Below are 20,960 nucleotides of genomic sequence, written 5' to 3' on the forward strand. Positions count from 1 at the left end.
TGGTCGTTGCTGAGGAACCCAAATCAGAGGGACCTTCTTCATGTGTGGCCTCATGCATAGCAATGGATGCCTGGTCCCAAGCATTAGTCTTCAACATCTCCACAATTCCTCTGTGGGTACAGACATTATGATTTACATACAGTCTGGACTAGCCACTGAAACACACAGTTTCAGTCTATAAATGGAAATGTGCCCTTAGTGGGTGAAACTGACAGTATCAAGGCTCTTACTGGTAGTCTGTCTCCCCCATCATGGCCATGTATGCATGCATGTTTGGCTCGCTCCAGCATTTGTCGACACTGATGGCTGGGTAGTAGACAATAAAGGCTAGACACATCTCATCAGTGGTGGCCAGACCCAACTGTGTGACTCCTTTGCGATTGGCTGTGTAATAGGTGCACTCCACCACAATCTCGTCACCCTGCATTGGGAAGGAGATACTGCTTTAAGATTTTATGATTAACAATATCACAATACCACTGTTGATCTGATAAAGAATCCCATGACAACCATTTGAAATACAGAAAGTTCATGGATGCTTACCGGTTTGATGGTCTTAATGGTCCCCAGGTTGATGGCCCCTGCATCTCAAAGTTATAGTTATCATCCACGGCTAGGAAGTCAATCTGCGTTCCATTCCTGCAGAGGGTAGAATCAAGAGCACATCAGTGGGGAGAGTGAAGAACCATCAACAACGATCATCAAAGCTTATCGCTGTTTATCCTGACAATGACACTTTACGCCAACAGGTGATCAATATTGGTAGAACTCATCATAATCCTGTCCTCCAATAGAGATGCCAGCGTTTTCTGGAAGTTCGAAAGCCTGGAATGAAGAAGACGATGTAGAGACAGCTCAGACTAACGTGTGTGGGTGGGTGTGTGATCATGCATGCATGTATGTATTAATGTCTCCAGAAGGGGGCAGTCTCTCACCCCTCCTCCCATGTTCCAGACAGACACCAATTTAAAGCAGTCTTCCCCCGGTCCTCCCGTGTAGCATTGCTGCTTGTTGATCTGGATCGCAGACAAGGGGCAGCTGTAGAAAAGCATGTAGTGGACCAGGTCCATGTTCTAAATCACTGGCTCCATCTGAGACCGACAGAGAGGCAGGGAGAGGGAAGAGATGCCAGAAACCTCTATGGACTCTAATGACAAACGTATGTCGTAATTGTAAAATTATTAGACCATGAAATGAGAGAGGGGTCATTTACCCGAATGATATGACGTTTCCCATTGAGCTTTGGTACCTTCATGACCTTGCAGTTGTAGTATGTATGTTGTGAAGGGACAGTAACCTGCAATGGAAGAGGAACCACTGTGTTAATACTATCTGTGTTGCCAGTCCATTCTGTTCCAGTCACATGTTGTAGGCTAAGGATACTACCTCCTGTATAACCAATATCAATTCAATTTCATTTAATTCAATCATCTGACCTGTTCCACTTCAAGAATAAACTAAAATACTTCAAACTAAAAGTCCTCCTGTGCCTTATCTAGAGAGTCAACATGCTTCTGCTACAGGATGTGTGAGGTTACTCTTACATTCTCCATAACGAAGTCCAGAGAGTTGCCATCCTGGGGGCTGGATCTGGCCATGAACTTGAGCAGGTTCACCTCCTTGGTCCCCCCTTGTTTTGGAATGGTACCAGTGGTGGAAAAAGTACCCATTGGTCATACTGGAGTAAAAGTAAAGATGCTTTAATAGAAAATGAGTCACCCAGTAAAATCCTACTTGAGTAAAAGTCTAAAAGTATTTGGTTTAAATATACTTAAGTATCAAAAGTAAATATAATTGCTAAAATATACTTAAGTATCAAAAATAAAAGTATACATCATTTCAAATTCCTTATATTAAGCAAACCAGATGGCACCATTTCCTTGTTTTTATTTTATTCATGGATAGCCAGGGGCATGCTCCAACACTCAGACATAATTTACAAACAATGCCGTTTTAGTGAGTCCGCTAGATCAGAGGCAGTAGAGATGACCAGGGATATTCTCTTGATAAGTGTGTAAATTACACAATTTTCCTGTCCTGCTAATCATTCAAAATGTAACAAGTACTTTTGGGTGTCAGGGAAAATGTATGGAGTAAAAACTACATTATTGTCATTAGGAATGTAGTAAAGTAAAAGTAAAAGTTGTCAAAAATATAAATAGTAAAGTAAAGTACAGATACCCCAAGAAACGACATAAGTACTTTCAAGTATTCTTACACCACTGAATGGTACCCGATGCCAGCAGTTTACCCGTAGCCTTAGATCAGGTTCACTGGACTGTCCTATGAGAGGAGATTGAACAAAACATACAAGATCACATAACAAAAATCACAGGTTGAGGACTACGACAGAACTACATAATGTTGAGACATTGATGTTACGATACTTGTTATGACACCATTGTCTTTATTAATGCTTCTTTGATTTTTGAATCCCCTGGGAACCATGTAGGGTTAGGACATGTTGGTTTGGATATGTAGGGTTAGGACATGTAGGATTAGGACATTTTGGGTTAGGGACATTTAGGGTTAGGGACATTTAGGGTTAGGATATGTAGGATTAGGACATGTAGGGTTAGGTACATGTAGGTTTAGGGACATGTAGGGTTAGGACAGCTGACTTTAAAAACGGTTTGCCTGCCTCTGTGGTTAGGCCATTGATCTACTCCCCTTATTTTTTGTGGTGAAACTCGAAATAAAAGAACCAGCAGGTGGACATAAACTGGAGATGGTACAGAAGGTTGAACACACTGGACAGAAGAGAAAATAACCAGGGTTTCAGGAGGAAATTGGAGCTTTGCATGGAGGCCTGCCCTGTACTGAGATGATGAGAAGGTAGAACATTACAAACAATGAAAAGCCAGAGCAAAATCTACTGAAGACACCTGGGGCTGAGTGTAGAGAAAAGATTCTGCTCCAAACAACAGAAGGTAACACACTTTAAACTAAGGATTGAACCTTGGGAATGGTCATAGGAGCAGATCCTATTTCTCAGGGATTTGAGCTTCCTTTTGGTGTCCTTGGGAAGGATATTTTAGACCACCCGCACTTGAGAAACCACCTGCTCTAACTTTGTTCTACAGAATACATCACATTAGGTAAAAGGGGAAAAATCATACCAGTCTATCATGATAAGGGAACGCGAGTGTCTGCTTTAATCCTTTAAAACTTTAAGTACACATTATTTTGCAACAATTTGTGTCTCTGTGTAAAAAGGTTGACTCACGGTGATGTGGAAGTCTTCCTCATCACATGACTGGATGGACCTCCAGAAGGTCATGGTGGTTTGACCATCTGCCTCAATCAGGGACAGGAGGGTGTAGCTCTGTTTCTCATCCACCAGGGGAAACCCATTCCCTGTGGCATGATAGTCCTGAAGGAGGGCCAACACACAAACACTGGTGTTACCTGAACTCTTTATAGAGCTTAATTAATAGTTCTGTTTTATTATACTTCAGTGTTGTGGAGTTTCTATCTCTTCTCTAAAACTTGAGCAACACATTCACATCAATGGAGGCTGCTGAGGGGAGGACGGCTCATAAATGGAGGAAATGGAATGGCATCAAACACATGGAAATGTTTGATGTATTTGATACCATTCCACTTTTTCCCTTCTGCCATTACCACGAACCCGTCCTCCTTAAGGTGGCAGCAACCTCCTATGACTCACATGTAACTTGAGTACAAGAGTAATTTGATTTTCCAAAGGTTTTGGAGGTGTTGAAAACCAATACACCTACAACTCCAGACAATTAGAGGATCATTACTACTACAACTGTTATCACTTTACTGTTACAGTAGGCCTAGCCTGGTTCTAAGACCTGGACCTACAATATAACTACTGCTAAGACCTGGACCTACAATATAACTACTGCTAAGACCTAGACCTACAATATAACTACTTCTAAGACCTAGACCTACAATAGAACTGCTTCTAAGACCTAGACCTACAATATAACTACTCCCAAGTGAAAACCAACAAGACATTACCACTGATACTGTTGTGTCTAATAGTAATGATTACAGAGTTAATAGTTTAGATACATTGAAGTAGTTGCCATTTTGGTCTGACCCATCCAATGAGGATATCCGCTCCAGCTATGCCTCCATTTGGGCTCAACTCAATTCCCACCCAGCTAGTGGTCTTGACGGTCAGCTGGAACGTGATGGTGCCCTCGACCTCACTAAACCCCTACTTCCGGATGACGTTGTTGTCCGCTTCAAGGTACTCCATGAAGGGCATAAGGGTGTCCTGCTGTTCCCCGGTCCCTGGAGTCCAAGCCAGGAGCAAGGAGAGGAATAGAGGGATCATACTGTCTGTCACCCACAGATAGACCCTGAGACTGACAACTCGACCCGCTGAGAGAGACAAACACTCCCAAACATACAGCTAGCTACGGAGAACCGCTAAGATTCTCATACACACTCACTGACTGGCCATGTCCAAATGCCCGTACTGGCGTTTTAAATAGTAGCCTTTTTTTGGTGTGCGAAAATAGACAGTTGTACAGTAGGCAAATTGAGACCCAGGTGTGTTTGACAACAGCGTATAATCAGCTAATCAGAGAAAGGGACAGGCTGTAGGAAAATGAACGAATGTATGTGGTAGGGATTAACTACGGCCAGTAGAGAGGGAAGGAAAGGAAGTTAGGAAAGGAGGAAATAAAAGGGAGCAAGGAAATAAGGAAAGGGCGATAGGGAAGGAGGAGAGGAAAGGAGGTTAGTAAATGAGGAAAATAAGCTAGGAAAGGAAGAAAGAAAGGGAGCTAGGAAATAAGGAAAGAGAGTGAGGAAAGGAGGAAATGTGGTAGGGATTAACCACCGCCAGTAGAGAGTAAAGAAAAGGAAGAAGGAAATGAGGAAATGATAGGGAGCGAGAAAAGGTGACAGGTTTTAGTGACAGGCTAGTTTGTGACAGGCTGATGCAGAGCTGCAGCTGGATACTATTGACCGTTTTGGGGAAACGTGTCTTTCAGTACAAACCGTCATGCAACGTAGCAAACGTTGAATCGAACTAAACGCACCCCAGGTGTGTTTGACAACAGCTGCTAATCAGAGAAGGGGGACACGATTGCCTTGTTTCCCGCCATTTGTTCATTTTGTATAGCCCGTCCCCCTTCTCTTATTCAAACACACCTGGCCTCAATTTTAGAAATTTCACAAACTATAAAACGTTCTATTTTCGCTTACACCAAAAGTCTACTATTTAGAACGCAAGTAGCCTACGGCAGTCGGACACCGTCAGTGTCGAGCAGAAGCATAGTGGTGCGCCGTATCTAGATAGCTGTTTCTTTGGGATTGTTTGTCTCTGGGTGACAGAGTATGATTCCGCTATTCCTCTCCCTGCTCCTGGCTTGGACTCCAGGGACCGGGGCACAGCAGGACACCCTTATGCCCTTCATGGCGCACCTTGACTCGGACAACAACGTCAACCTGAAGTGGGGGTTCAGTGAAGTCCAGGGCACCATCACGTTCCAGCTGACCGTGAAGACCACTGGCTGGGTGGGATTCGGGTTGAGCCCAAATGGAGGCATGGCTGGAGCAGATATCGTTATTGGCGGTGTCGGACGAAATGGCAATTACTTCAGGGTATCTAAACATTAACTCATCATTACTGTTAGACAACCTTATCAGTGGTCACCTAATGTATTGTTTTTCACTTGGGAGTAGTTATATTGTAGGTCTTAGAAGCAGGCTAGGCCTAATGTAATAAAGTGCTAAATTGTAGTAGTAATTATCCTCTAATTGTCTGGCGTTGTATGTGTATTGGTTTTCAACACTAACCTTTGGAAGATCAAATTACTCTTTAAAGTTACATGTGAATGTGTTGAAGTTTTAGAGAAAGAGAAACTCCACGACACTGAAGTATAATAAAACAGAACTATTAATTAAGCTCTATAAAGAGTTCAGGTAACACCAGTGTTTGTCTGTTGGCCCTCCTTCAGGACTATCATGCCACAGGGAATGGGTTTCCCCTGGTGGATGAGAAACAGAGCTACACCCTCCTGTCCCTGATTGAGGCAGATGGTCTAACCACCATGACCTTCTGGAGGTCCATCCAGTCATGTGATGAGGAAGACGTTCACATCACCGTGAGTCAACTGTTTTAGACAAACTCTTAACAAGTAATGTGTGCTGAACATGTTAAAGATTGACGCGACAATCATGTTCCCTTAACATAGACTATTTCTATTCAGAAAAGGTTTGTTTAAAAATATCTAAGCAACCTAAAGCCTGTTTTGAGAGTGGTTCCCCTTTTCCCTAAATGGAACAAAATTGGACATCTGTCGTTTTCTCAAGTGAGGGTGGGCCAAAGTATCATTCCCCAAGACGCCAAAAAGTAGCTCCCACCCCTGAGAAGTGGTTCTGCTCCTATGGCTGTTCCTGAGGTTCTATGCCTATTTCTATGGAGACTCTCTCATTTACAGCCACCTACTGATTATTTTAATTTAGATTAAATTACCACACATCAGGAATGTAGAACAGCGATGAGAAGCTCATAACTACCACTTGGATATCATGAAAAAGGGTAAAATTAAACAAATGCATTTTTTTTAAATGGCCTTAATAAAGACAATGGTATAACTTTTTAATGTCCCAACATTATGTAGTTAGTGTCTCCTGCCTACTAGGCCTTCACATGTTGTCCTCAACCTGTCATTATTATTCACCTGTGTGCTTGTATGTTTTGTCAATTGATGTGTTCTATCCCTCTCATAGGACAGTCCAGTGAAGCTAATCTATGCCTATGGGAAAACTGATGACATCGGGTACCATTCCAAAACAAGGGGGACCAAGGAGGTGAACCTGCTCAAGTTCATGGCCAGATCCAGCCCCCAGGACGGCAACTATCTGGACTTCGTTATGGAGAATGTAAGTGACCTCACACATCCTGTAGCCAGGAGCATGTTGTCTCTCAATCAGGCACAGCAGGACTTTTAGTTTGAAGTCTGTCTTTACTCTTGAAGTTGAATGGGTTAGATTGAATGAAATGAAATTGATATTGGTTATACGAGAGGTAGCATCCTTAGCCTTCAACATGTGACTGGACAGAAGGGACTAGCAACACGGATGGTATTAACACAGTAGTTCCTCCGTTGCAGTTTATTGTCCCGGCTGAACATACATACTACAACTGCAAGGTCATGAAGATGCCGAAGCTCAATGGGAAACATCATATGTATCGGGTAAATGACCCCTCGCATATCATGGTCTAATAATTTTACAATGACGACAATTTAGTTACTAGTCTGACATCTCTTCCCTGCTCCTTCTCTCTCTGCCGGTCTCAGGTGGAGCCGGTGATCAAGAACCTGGACCTGGTCCACCACATGCTTCTCTACAGCTGCCCCTCATCTGTGAACCAGATCAACGAGCAGCAATGCTACACGGGAGGACCAGGGGCAGACTGCTTCAAATTGGTGGCTGCCTGGGGTGTGGGAGGACTGGTGAGACACTTGCATCAAATTAATTTAGAGGACTTACAGGAGCAATTTTTCACTTAGTTGCCATGGATGCAAACCTGAAACCTTTTGATTACTGGCCCAACTCTTAAACACTAGGCTACCTGCCGCCCCCAGAGACTGGAGACCTTAATGCATGAACACCCACGTTAGTCTGAGCTGTCTCTCCATCGTCTTCATTCCAGGCTTTCGAGCTTCCAGGAAACGCTGGCATTCCTATTGGAGGACAGGATTATGAGGAGTTCTACAGGCTGGAAATTCATTACAACAACCCAGCACAGGAAGCGGGTAACATTTCACTCGCTAGTAATTAAAATGTTCAAAACCACTGCTATAGGATCACTGGGCTGACCCTGCTCCAGTCTTTATGATTAGGTGAATCTAGTGTGCTAGTTCTTGACTAGAACAAAGCCTGTACACCCTGAGGTTCTCCAGGATTTAGCTTTAATTAGTCGATCATCTAAAGCCCTCATGACTTCTGTCTCCCCCTGCAGGCCGGAGGGATAGCTCTGGCATGAGGCTGTACTACACAGATCGGCTCCGGCAGCATGATGTGGGCATTCTAGACGCAGGCCTAATGGTGCCCAGCTGGGGCTACGTCATCCCTCCCACCGCCTCCGCCTTCAGAAGCTACGCCGTCTGCAACACAGCCCACTTCTCAGATGTATGTTCAGTGCCCTTTGACCTCCAACGAGGTGAAGGGATGATCTTGTAAAGCAGATATGCAGTCTCTTAAAAGAAAGAGGGAGTGACTACTTTTCCTTTCTGGTATACTGTTGGTAGCGTTCAGTTTCAACAAGAATTTTGGACAAACTGACACTTTCTGTCCCCTCCCCAGATCTGCCTTGTCCCTGACCTCTGTGATATGACACTGCTTTCTGCCCCCCCCCCCAGATCCTGCCTGACCCTGTCCCTGACCTCTCTGTAATCTCAATGACGCTGCACACTCACCTGGCTGGGAGGAAGGTGCGAGTTGGACTCTTCAGGTGAGGCCACCCAAACATATGATCATGACATATTGTCCCTCATATGCCAGTCTTTATGACCAATGTAGACCCATTTCCTGGCTGCTTCATGAAAAGTTGTGCAGCAGAAAATGGTTTTATTTACGTGGAAGTGGATCATAAGCAATTTCATATGCAGCTTGTGCTAGTTAACAAACAAGTAATCGGGTGGTTGTCTACAACATCACAGATGGAATCGGAGGATTGGTGACTTAGCAAGGTCAAACATCACTAATGGAGTTATTTAAAGCCAGAATAATAATATACCTTGCTACAGTGCCTTCAAAAAGTATTCACACCCCTCGACTTTCTCAACATTTAGTTGTTACAGCCTGGATTTTGTAACTTGCTTACCCCATAATGTCCAAGTGGAAATATGTTTTTAGAAATGGACAAATGTAATTAAATGAATAGCTGAAATGTCTTGGGTGAAGTATTCAACCCCTTTGTTATTGCAAGCCTTAATATTTTCAGGAGTAAATTTGCTTAACAAGCGACATAATAAATTGCATGGAATAGTGTTTAACATGATTTTTGAATGACTAATTTCTGTACCCATCTCGTACAATTATCTGTAAGGTCGAACACTGCATTGCAAAAAGAATTAACCACAAAGACCAGGGAGGTTCTCCAATGCCTTGCAAAGGGCACCTGTTTGTAGATGGGGGTACAAGTAAACCAAGAAGACTGTGAATATCCCTTGGCGCTTAGTGAAGTTATTAATTACTCGTTGGATGGTGTCACTACAAAGATGCAGGTGTCCTTCCTAACTTGATTGCCGTAGAGGGGAAAAAACGCTTAGGGATTTCACCATGAGTCCAATGGTGACTTTTAAACAGTTCCTCCATCACCGCCATTAAACTCTGAGGATTGGTCAACAACCTTGTAGTACTCCACAATGCGACCCTAACTGACAGCGACAAGGAAGCCTGTACAAAAACATCCAAAAAATGCATCCTGTTTGCAACAAGGCACTAAAGTAATAGAGCAAAAATGTGGCGACGCAATTAACACTTTGTATTCAGGACAAAGTTTTATGTTTTGGGTAAATCAAACATTACTGAATAACACCATATTTTCAAGCATAGTGGTAGCTGCATCCATGTTATGGATGTAATTGTTAAGGTCTGGGGACTTTTTCACTTTAAAAAAACTGAATGGCGCTAAACACAGGGAGAATCTTAGATGACAACCTGGTTCAGTCTGCTTTCCGCCAGACACTGGGACACTTCACCTTTCAGCAGGACGACGTGAAACACCAGGCCAAATCTACACTAGTTGCTTACCAAGACGGTGAATGTTCCTGAGTGGCAGAGTTAGTTTTGGCTTGAAAATCTATGGCAAGACCTTCATGTTTGTCTCGCAATGATCAACAACCAATTTGACAGATCTTGAAGAATTTAAAACCAGAATAATAGTTGAATGTTGCACAGTCAGGTGTGGAACGCTCTTAGACTCGAGACTCTCAGCTGTAATTGACGCCAAAGGTGACTAATGTGTATTGACTTGGCGGGTTGAATACTTATCTAATCAAGATGTATTCATTTTATTTTTCATAAATGTGTATGGTGTACCTCGTTGACGACAAATCTGTTTGAATCCCTTTTGTATAAAGTTAAAGGGTGTGACTACTCTAGCGCATCAGTCTGGTGTTCTTGGTTATCGCTCACTGCTTAGTTCAAGGTCCTGACATCAGACATGTATATATGCTACAGGGCTCTTTACATTTACATTTTAGTTATTAAACAAATGCTCTTATCCAGAGCGACTTAGTTAGTAAGTGCATACATTTTCATACTGGCCCCCTGTGGGAAACTAACCCACAACCCTGGCGTTGCAAGCGCCATGCTCTACCAACTGAGCTACAGGGGACTTTGCAGCCAGCATGGGCACAACTGCAACGTGACCATATGTTGGTGTAAACTGTCATTGTCAGGATAAGCAGCACTAAGCTTTGACCGTTAATGGTTCTAAACGCTTCCCACCGACGTGCTCTTGATTCTACCCTCTGCAGGAATGGAACGCAGATTGACTTCCTAGCCGTGGATGATAACTATAACTTTGAGATGCAGAGGGTCCTCAACCTGGGGACCATTAAGACCATCAAACCGGTAAGCATCCATGTACTTTCTGTATTTCAAATGGTTGTCATGGGATTCTTTATCAGATCAACAGTGGTATTGTGATATTGTTAATCATTAGATCTTAAAGCATATCTCCTTCCCAATGCAGGGTGACGAGATTGTGGTGGAGTGCACCTATTACACAGCCAATCGCAAAGGAGTCACACAGTTGGGTCTGGCCACCACTGATGAGATGTGTCTAGCCTTTATTGTCTACTACCCAGCCATCAGTGTCGACAAATGCTGGAGCGAGCCAAACATGCATGCATACATGGCCATGATGGGGGAGACAGACTACCAGTAAGAGCCTTGATACTGTCAGTTTCACCCACTAAGGGCACATTTCCATTTATAGACTGAAACTGCGTGTTTCAGTGACTAGTCCAGACTGTATGTAAATCATAATGTCTGTACCCACAGAGGTATTGTGGAGATGCTGAAGACTAAAGCTTGGGACCAGGCATCCATTGCTGTGCATGAGGCCACAATGAAGAAGGTCCCTCAGATTGGGTTCATCAGCAACGACCATGTAAGCATCCACTCAATGACAATGTAAATGCTGTAATTTCAAAACCTATTCTGTTATGCAGTTTGTTCTCTGCTCCTTCTACAGAGTAACTACACCATATATGAGGGCAACATCCCCAACATGATGGCTACCCCTTCAGTGAGTTGCAGCAGTGATCCAACTTTAAAGGGCCTCAAAACCAACTGGCCTGGGTCTGTGAAGAGTTGACTGGCAACAATAGCTTCTGGCTCAGAAGGTTGAACATTTTCAAAATAACTCCCATGCAATAGTAGAAATGTTTAATACGCATGAATAAACATAAGAAGTAATCCACTAAATGACTCCCTTTTTTTGTTAAATGTCTTACCATGGCTGACATGTATTTTGGTTTTATAATAATTGGAAGCAAATTGTTAATCCTTGTGGAAGTAGACTACAAAGCCTGTAATGCTATTTTGCTGGGCAGACTGGGTAGCTAGGTAGTGAATACTAGTTTGGCTTCATGGACACGACTGCTGTAATGTTCAGGCACCCCACTTTAAGCTATTTGACCACAGTAAAAGTCCAACCCTTGCTGACCTAACTTGTTCAAACAATCTTGGCGTAATGAGTTGAGACTCTTCTGTAAATCGAACTTTATTTGCCACATGAGCTGACTACAACGGTGTAGACCTTACAGTGAAATGCTTACTTAACCAACCATTCAGTCTTAAAAATGCCTAAAGAAAAAAGTAACAGAGCTGCATTAAAATGACAATAGCGAGGCTATATACATGGGTACCGGCACAGGTTAGTTGAGGTAATATACATGTAGAGTTAGTGACTATGCATAGATAATAAACCGAGTAGCAGCAGCGTCTGGGTAGCTATTCAGGAGTATTATGGCTTGAGGGAGAAGCTGTTTAGAAGCATCTTGGTCCTAGACTTGGCGCTCTGGTACCGCTTGCCGTGCAGTAGCAGAACCGTTTATGACTAGGGTGGCAGGGGTATTTGATACTTTTTAGGGCCTTCCTCTGACACCGACTGTTATACAGGTCCTGGATGGCAGAAAGCTTGGCCCCAGTGACATACTGGGCCGTACGCACTACCCTCTGTAGTGTCTTGCGGTCGGAGGCTGAGCAGTTACCATACCAGGCAGTGATTCAACCAGTCAGGATGCTCTCGACGGTGCAACTGTAGAACCTTTTGAGGATCTGAGGAGCCATGCCAAATCTTCAGTCTCCTGAGGGGGAATAGGTTTTGTCGTGCCCTCTTCACGACTGTCTTGGTGTGCTTGGACCATGTTTGTTGGTGATGTGGACACCAAGGAACTTGACGCTCTCAATCTGATCCACTACATCCCCGTCGATGAGAATGGGGGCGTGCTCGGTCCTTTTCTGTAGTCCACAATCATCTCCATTGTCTTGATCACGTTGAGGGAGGGGTTGTCCTGGCACCACACGGCCAGGTCGCTGGCGACCTCCCTATAGGCTGTCTCATCGGTGATCAGGCCTACCACTGTCATCGGCGAACTTAATGATGGTGTTGGAGTCGTGCCTGGCCATGCAGTCATGAGTGAACGGAGTACAGGAGGGCCCCTGTGAGGATCAGCGTGGCGGATGTTACCTACCCTTACCACTTGGGGGTGGCCCATCAGGAAGTCCAGGATTCAGTTGCAGAGGGAGGAGTTTAGTTCCAGGGTCCTTGGCTTAGTGGTGAGCTTTGAGGGCACTATGGTGTTGACCACTGAGCTGTAGTCAATGAATAGCATTCTCACATAGGTGTTCCTTTTGTCCAGGTCCTCGTGCCCCACCGGAATCCAAAATGTAAGCCTTTTCTACTCCAATGTTTAAATGCTGTATAGCCTCAACATGGTTAAAACTATCATTTGTATCATGGATGGTCAGTCTCTGCATCCCATAGCGCTCTGTGCATTTGAATGGTTACTTCTCCAGGCCTTTTCCTCAGCTTTTTATCCAAATGGACAAGGTTGCAGATTCTAGCTCTAAAGTTGATGTGGCCACATGCTGTGAAGGTAATTAATTGAATCTCCAACTGCAGCTGACTCTTCATTCAGCACGCGCCTTCTTTCCAGCTGCAAACAATAAGCGCTTCTGGGTCACTTTTTTTAGCCTTCAAATTAAGTCCGGTAAACTAGAAGAGTGGCAACAATGGCAATAATGCATGACAATCTTATACCACATTTATTTTCCTAGATTAGGCTACCGTTAAAGGAAAACTCCACCCAAAAACTTTCTTTTGGTATGGATGCATTTGCCATCTTTTACAAAACAACTATTCACATATGGACAAATAATGTTTTAGAGTTTGCATGTGTTTAATGTGGTGCTTGTCAATGCCATCTCAAACATCTTCTACATTTCTCAAGTAAAGCAAGGACCATACAGCCTCACCTTCCCAAATACATTTCCAGTATTGCACAATGTTTACAATTAGCTTCCTCCATGGACTGTTTTCTGTTTTATCTGCATGAGATCTGGTTTGTCAGGTTGTCGAACATCTACAGCAAGTGTCACTGTAACAGCCGAGTTGATACATTCGAAAAGTGTTATTGCAGTAAAAGTATTATTCAACTGATTGTTTGAGTTGTCGTTCCCTAACGAGTCGTTTTAATTGCTGAAGGAGGACGTAGTATTTTAGACGTTAAAAGCTGGTGATATTTTTTCCCAAGTACCATTATCATTTTCATCACATGGCACAAACAATGAGATGTATAGGATAATCCTGATTATAAACTGGGTGGTTTGAGCCCTGAATGCTGATTGGCTGACAGCCGTGGTATATCAGACCATATACCATAGGTATGACAAAACATTTATTTTTACTGGTCTAATTACATTGGTAACCAGTTTATAATAGCAATAAGGCACCTCGGGGTTTGTGATATATGGCCAATATACCACGGCTAAGGGCTGTGTCTAAGAACAGCCCTTAGCAGTGGTATTTTGGCCATATTTCACACCTCAGGCCTTATTGCTTAATTAATGTTGTGCGAGGTGTATTTTCACCCATCTGACGTACATGACACATACCTATGGAGACACACACATATACAACATAAAAATAAACATCACCTTACACATTAACATCAGAGTTTGGCTTGGGGGACAGGAGGGAGCAGAGTGCATTTTCACTTATATATATATATATATATATATAGACAATAAAAGAAGAATATACATGAAACACACACCAGTCCATTCCTGCCTTTTTAAGTCTTTCCTCCTCTCCGTGGATGGATAAGCTTGCTGGAGCAGACATAAACCCCAAGTAGCACAGAGAAATAGTGCCACGTGTTCTAGAGAACAGAGAGAGATTAATGATTGGGAAGAGATGCTTTAGGGGTCATCATGGCACAGGGTGACTTAAGAGCTATAGCAGGAGGATCGGTCATCTTAAGAGCTATAGCAGGAGGATCGGTCATCTTAAGAGCTATAGCAGGAGGATAGGTCCTCTTAAGAGCTATAGCAGGAGGATAGGTCCTCTTAAGAGCTATAGGAGGAGGATAGGTCCTCTTTGCTGTCCGTTTGTGCAGAATATTCCCCCTTCACAAGTTAGTTGAGGAGTCCAGCCCAGGTCGCAGTCAGTGAGGAGTGTTCCCAGGGTCAGTAAGACGTTCCCTCGGTTTCTCTGAGTCTCTTGGTGAATCACTGGATTGCTGTTGTTCTATATACTGTACAGATGGGCACAACACTGAATGAACTGTGATTACAATATGTGTGGATTTATCTAATTGAAGCTTTTGCTCCAGCAAGTCCTCGCTTGGTTTGAATTGTCTGGGTGTGTGTTATTAGAGGGCCTGATAGATCAAAGGTCGTAGGGAGGTCAGAGATGCACATAGCCATGACAACCAATAAGTACATCACTGCTGGGCCAATAGGGCGCTCCGATTAGCCTTCATCTTCTCCAGGCGCTTGGCCAGGTGGCTGTTACTGGCCTCCAGCTCATCGATCCTGTCCAGGGCAGACCTCAGCTAGAGAGAACGGAGAGAAAAAAAGTTAGAGTTGTTTGAGAGGGGAGAGGCAACCCAAAGGCAACAACGTATACATGGCGTAGACTTCCTGCATGGTTATAAACCCAGCACTGATGACCAAAAAAATGTGGGGTCGACATTCTACATATGACCCAATGATTTGAGGGTTGGGTTTTCTGTTATTCTTTGGTTGTTTTTGCAAACCCGACATTATAGTAGCCTACCTCTCTCTGTAGCTTGCGTTTCTCCACTTTGAGCTCGTCCTCTACTTTCTCTGCACTCTCAGAGGCCGACTTGTAGCGAGTCACCTGACCCTCCAACCGGATGATCTGGCCAAGAGAGAAATGAGGGTGTGAAGAAATGGATTGGTAGAAGAAATGTGATAAGCCTCATACTAGACTGTACACGTGACTTACTTGACATATTCTGTGTAGCTCCTAGTGGAGCAAATGGTCATTAGTCTCCAACAAACACTGTAGAAGATACTGCTTATTTTCTTACATTTACCATGAGGAACATGATTGGTCATGGATATAGTCATAGATGTCTTCCTCTGTCTAGGAACTAAAATGGTACTTACATTCTGTTCTAGGGCTGTGACTTCCTGTTCTGATTTGACCAGTTTAAACTTGAGGTCACTGATTTGCCGGTTGGCATCCCCTGTAGAAGAAAATAAAAAGATAGAAGCAGGTCAGTCAAACATTGTTGTATAGGTTTGCATAATATACACTACACTCACACACTTGACAAAGTGCACTAGGGAGACAGCCAGGTAAAAGAAAGGCTAGATCTGTTTTAGTAAACGAGAAATGTGACTCACTCTGTAAGTCGAGGATGTGGGGGTCCATGCCGTTCTCAAGTCCGTCCTCCTCAGGACTCAAACCCTCTGTCCCGTTCCTCTGTTTCCCCTCCAGCTGAGACTTCAGCCTCTTCACCTGATCAGCTAAACTCTCCCTCTCATCAACTATTTTCCTCAGTCTGAGCTCTGCAATAAAAACAGACAGATTACTTTTAATCAACAGCATGAAATTCTAATAGTTGGTCAGTAATCGGGTAGTTTGTACATCAACATTTACCACACTGTTCAATTAACAGGTTTTTGTTTCTAATCTATATTGTTTTTTTAAACACATTAAACAAATTGTATTGAATTACCCAGAATCAGTGATAATTTAAATATATTTTTATTTTATTATATATATATATATATATATATATATATATATATATATATATATATATATATATATATATATACATCACTTAATTCATTGCAATTATTTACATTTCTAACCAACTGATCACAATCTGCAGTTGATTGAAAACCCGAGCATGAACACAGTTGCTTACCACTGCAATATGTTGGAGGGACCGTGATTCTGGATGGAAAGAGTTTAAGAGAGCTGACACATACAAATGAGTGGAGATAACATGCTATGGGATTGATATGCCGCTATATTCTCACACTTATTACATATTTAATCATGTAATTGTTATCTAGTATGTTGCACGTAAAAATCTGACATGAATAACACAGAATTTGTGTAATATAATCCTACCCCCTGTGCATAAATGGAAGCTTGGTGAGGTTTTATGGAACCCAGGAATCAGTGACGGTATGCAATAGTGCAAAAATAGAACAAAATCAATCGCTCTTCAACATGGTTAATTTATTCAAGGCACTAAATAAGGCATTAAATAAAACATGTAATTCCTTTGAGTAAAAGAAAGAAGCCCACAGAGACTGGGTGCAACCCCAGTCAGTATTCTATTACACATCAAATATCACTCTGAGAGCACAGAGATCATCAACTAGATGTTTGTCTTGAGCAGATGGTCAGGTGGCCATGACATAATGACAAATCATTTGTAGACTGCAAATATTTGACTAAAACAATCCTTTCAAACCTTGCTTACATTTGTTTACAATCACATATATCTCTCTATTATGCATGGGAATACTTTGGAACAGATTTCCTAAATTAAAATCACTTGGAGCTGATTTGCTGGCGTTTTTACAGTCTTACGCTCGGAAACATGGCCGACCAAATAAAATCCCCCGCGGGCAGCCAGTTGGGGAATCCTGATGTAGAAGCTACAAGTCTTAGATTGGGTTTCTTGAAACTAGGTGACTTTGCAAGGATCTTTGCCCTTGCCCTTTCTACTGCCCCAGTTTAGTCCCTTTCCTACAACGCTCTCCTGTTTCTGGGCTTCTTCCACTGGGGGGCGCTCTCTCTCCTCCTCCGCTGCCTCAGGTAATGGCTGTATCTCTTGGCCAACTGCTGAGGGTCCGGGTGAGGAGCTGATGTGCTCTTCTTCTACAAGTAGATTGGCTTCCTCCTCTTCCACAAGTAGAACGGCTTCTTCACAACTGTCTAAATATCCAGCGGAGGCCCCATCGTTTAGCTCATAGTCTCCCCCCTGCTGGCAAACTTGTTGAAGCCTCCCCCTGTTCTGTCTGTTGCTCCTCCTGAATGGCTTCCTGCTGGAGGTTCTCCTCATGGATGTTCTCCTCATAGATGTTCCCCTCTTCTCTCTCTACACAACTGGGTGATTCTGACTGGATCCTGTCTGGACTGGGCTCTACCTCCTCTGTCCTGTCAGAGATAGCCTCTCCACTAGAGTTGGTGATCCCCTGAGTTAGATCTACATCCACTGAGTTTTCCGTCAGTACTTGATCACTCTCGGATTGTTTACATGTACATTTACACGTACATCCTTGTTTCTCCCTTGATTCTGCTTCATCCATCTTCTGATCATCTTTAGCTCCTGGCAAGGTATTTTTCTAAGCTGCTCTCTAACCTCTCTGGTAAATCAGGGATCACCTGTTCGTCTAGTCTAGTATTTCCCTCCTCTGTTATGATAGGTGTTACCTTTTCGTCCGAGATAGTGGATGTGGGCTTCTTTGCCTGAAGCTCTTTAATATTGGCTTCATCTTCCTTCACATCACGTAGAGATTCCTGCCAGAACTTATCTGGCTTGCTCTCCACTGAGCTCGTCTCCACCTCTTCAACCCTCTCAGATATTTTCTGTCCGTCAGAGTCTCTGATCTTTGGCACGATTTCCACAGAGCTTTCTGTACTGAAATAATCATTCTCAGGTTGCTGAAGTTCTAGAGAATGCTGTCTATCTTTCTCAAGTTCACTTAATGTGTTTATTATAGGCTGATCTGTCTTGGTTCCAACCTCATCAGGACATTCAGAGATGAACAGTTCATTAGAGACTGTAGATGAGATATCTACTGGAACATCTGCTGTTACTTGGCCAATCTCTGCCTGATGCTCTGGAGGATGCTCTGGATTGTTCTTCATCCCAACTTTTTCTGTATCGTTTAATGATCCCTGAGAGATCTGATCTGTGCTGGTCTTCGCCTCCCCTAGAAATGCAGAAATCCTCAGAATCATCTTAATCATCTCAGATTCCGTGATCCTTGAGTGTTCTGGAATGACTTGATCCTTAGTCCCAGGATCATACTCCTGGGTGTTCTCTCCTTGCAGGTCACTTTGAGATTCATTTTGGATTTGACTAAGAGTGGCCTCTGTCTCAACACAGAGAGTTGGGCCAGAGAATTCCTGTTCTTCAAAGTCAGTAGATATAGCTGTGAGAAGCTCTGTGTTTTCCTGTCCATTCTCAAGGTTTGTGTTTTCCTCACATTGTCCGTCAGTGCCACCGCTGACTGGTACAGCTTCCTTGTCACTTTCTCCACTGTTTTCCTCATTCTCTGCCTGTTCCAGAGATTCTGGTTCAAAACCTCTTTGATTCACCCCATCTCCATTGTCACCGCCACCATCTGTATTTTCCTTTTGAACCAAAATGGCTTCCTCAAGTTCAGCAGGTCCAACCAGGGTTTCTGTGTCGCAGTATTGGGGTTGCCCTATTTCATATTCAACCTGAGTCTCTTTGTCACCAAAATGCACCAAAATGGCTTCTTCACGTGCAACAGCATCCACCTGGGTCTCTTGGTCACAGTATTTGGACTGCTCTGCTTCAGAGTCTGTTTGTTGCTGCAGGCTGTCATTCAACTTGTCTTGCTTCAACTTGTCTGAAGATTCTACCTCCAGTAGTGCCCTCTCCTGGTCATGTGAGTAGTTGTCAGCCTCTTGTAGAAGTCTACTTCCCCCTGGTGTCCTCACCTCGCCATGGTCCAACTGCATCTCTGGTGCTTTGCCTGGAAGATCACAGGGAATAGATTGGAGGGCCAAACACAGGTCATTCTTCAGCGTCAGAGTGCAAGCACGGAAATTGAATGATTGCTGGAGGGGAATTAATTTGGAGCCATTTGGAGAGAATACAATCAAGGCCTTGATCACGGCTGAATTAGAAGAATGCAGAATCAACACCTTACTCAACAGGATTAATTAACATTATGATGAATATCCCACGGAGGACAATAGTGCAAAACAATGACGTCAGAAAAAAGAAAGCCAACCATCCTCGTTTTGTATCCCATTGTGGAGAACAAGTATTCACATGCAACACAAACATAACCCTGACATTTCTAACGGGGATTCATCTGAATGACAGAAGACAAGTGAGAAAAAACATGATTGCACAATATCATTCAACCTGATTAAAGTAGGATGGTGGTAAATAAGCAGAGATCAGATATGAGCAATTGCACCGGTGGGTCATTTTCTTACCAAGCATGCTCTCCCCACCATGAGATGGCTGGGACTCCTGAGCCAATCGGGAGGCAGAGTCTGCACTGAGAGGCCCGTCAATCATCTGTCCTGCATCCCCATTGGTGGTTACTTCAGGCGACAGCACTATCCCATTTTTCTGATTGGGAGGGAACAATGAGCAAAATAAAGCTGAAGAATCTTTCAGAAAGTAATTTGCCTATTAGAACTTCCTACTGTTCTAGTGTTTGCTGACATGTGCATGGAGGCCATCTTTGATGGAGGCCATCTCATGATGAGGAAACCTTCACTCAGCAGTACTTCTGCTGTACCTTCAGAGTGTCTTTGAGGTGGACCACCTGATCCCTGAGCTTATCCCGCTCATCCCGCACGCCGGCGTCCGAGAATTCCCTCTGCCTCTCTAAGGCCTGAGCCATATCCGAGGAGGAGGAGGAGGAGGATGAGGAGGAGGAGTGAGTAAAGAAGGGAAGGATTAACACAGTTGGTAAAGGCAGAGAGAAGCATTGAGGGAAAAAGGAGATACAGTGGAAATGTCTAGGTTAGTTTGGAGCATTAAACTTGAGTAGCTGACTGAGGAATGGAAGCGTTTTTCTGTCGAACTTCCTGTAGCAATGATGCGCCTAACGGTTTGGGGTTCACCCTCTATTCCGCAAGCGTACCCCAATCTTTTTCTCCTTCCACCCGAGGGTCTCCTGCAGGTCGGAGATCTCCCTAACACAGCTGTCCCGTTTGAGACGGAGCTGGCCCACCTCCTGGCCATGGGACGAAAGCAAGATGAAGGAGAAGGGACAGAGGAGAAGGGAGGGAAAATCAGCATGCAGAGATTACGCAGCAGGAAAAGGAACTACAGCAAGTTTGGCAAGAGACCTAAGTTAGATCTATGTTAGTGTTATGTTCTGAGTGGAAGTACTGCTTTTGTTACCGTATTGTTGTTAGCAGGAAGTCTTTGCGATGACCTGAGTACTCACGGTTAGCAGTTCTTCACTCTTTTTTTGCGTCTCTCTCATCTGGTTAAACTGGTGCTGCAGAACACTGTGGGCATGCCTCTCCCTCTCAAGCTCCTTGGCCTTGTCATTGTACTCTCGTTTAGACTCGTACAGCTGCTCCTCCAGCTCAATGAGCGACTCCTTCAGCGTGTCCACCTGGTACATGAGGTTGGACTTCTCGTTGTGTAGCTGAGCGTTGGACACCATGGCCTTACGGTACTTCTCCTCAGACTCCACCAGGGAGTCCTGTTGAGAGACAAAAT

General features: G+C 43.7%; 2 protein-coding genes across 2 annotated transcripts in view; one reads left to right on the forward strand and one right to left on the reverse strand.

Annotated features, from left to right (window-relative positions):
• Positions 1 to 5,181: 5,181 nt before the first annotated feature.
• LOC121574677 (DBH-like monooxygenase protein 2 homolog) lies at positions 5,182 to 11,431 on the forward strand. The gene is made up of 12 exons (XM_045218495.1): positions 5,182 to 5,589; positions 5,946 to 6,092; positions 6,721 to 6,873; positions 7,104 to 7,187; positions 7,293 to 7,448; positions 7,649 to 7,751; positions 7,958 to 8,127; positions 8,358 to 8,449; positions 10,482 to 10,578; positions 10,700 to 10,890; positions 11,011 to 11,119; positions 11,204 to 11,431. Exons 1-12 carry the CDS (start codon positions 5,323 to 5,325, stop codon positions 11,324 to 11,326), a joined length of 1,692 nt encoding a protein of 563 aa, XP_045074430.1. The 5' UTR covers positions 5,182 to 5,322; the 3' UTR covers positions 11,327 to 11,431.
• Positions 11,432 to 14,236: 2,805 nt separating this feature from the next.
• Positions 14,237 to 20,960, reverse strand: part of LOC121575660 (leucine-rich repeat flightless-interacting protein 2) — a 29,782-nt gene continuing 23,058 nt past the window's right edge. The window contains 10 exon segments of the mRNA XM_045218493.1: positions 14,237 to 15,071; positions 15,296 to 15,400; positions 15,652 to 15,731; positions 15,892 to 16,056; positions 17,505 to 17,754; positions 17,846 to 19,239; positions 19,712 to 19,850; positions 20,023 to 20,118; positions 20,371 to 20,463; positions 20,680 to 20,943. Coding sequence (XP_045074428.1) covers positions 14,961 to 15,071; positions 15,296 to 15,400; positions 15,652 to 15,731; positions 15,892 to 16,056; positions 17,505 to 17,754; positions 17,846 to 19,239; positions 19,712 to 19,850; positions 20,023 to 20,118; positions 20,371 to 20,463; positions 20,680 to 20,943 — 2,697 coding nt within the window. The 3' untranslated portion in view covers positions 14,237 to 14,960.

Source organism: Coregonus clupeaformis, unplaced genomic scaffold, assembly GCF_020615455.1.
Source record: "Coregonus clupeaformis isolate EN_2021a unplaced genomic scaffold, ASM2061545v1 scaf1612, whole genome shotgun sequence".
NCBI classification, from domain to species: Eukaryota; Metazoa; Chordata; class Actinopteri; order Salmoniformes; family Salmonidae; genus Coregonus; species Coregonus clupeaformis.

What these genes read in the sequence shown, in the direction of transcription:
- LOC121574677 (XM_045218495.1), top strand. Translation starts at nt 5,323, where the DNA reads ATGATTCCGCTATTCCTCTCCCTGCTCCTGGCTTGGACTCCAGGGACC. An exon ending in CCATTAAGACCATCAAACCG is followed by an intron (nt 10,579 to 10,699) that starts GTAAGCATCCAT and finishes TTCCCAATGCAG; the next exon opens with GGTGACGAGATTGTGGTGGA. An exon ending in ATGGGGGAGACAGACTACCA is followed by an intron (nt 10,891 to 11,010) that starts GTAAGAGCCTTG and finishes CTGTACCCACAG; the next exon opens with AGGTATTGTGGAGATGCTGA.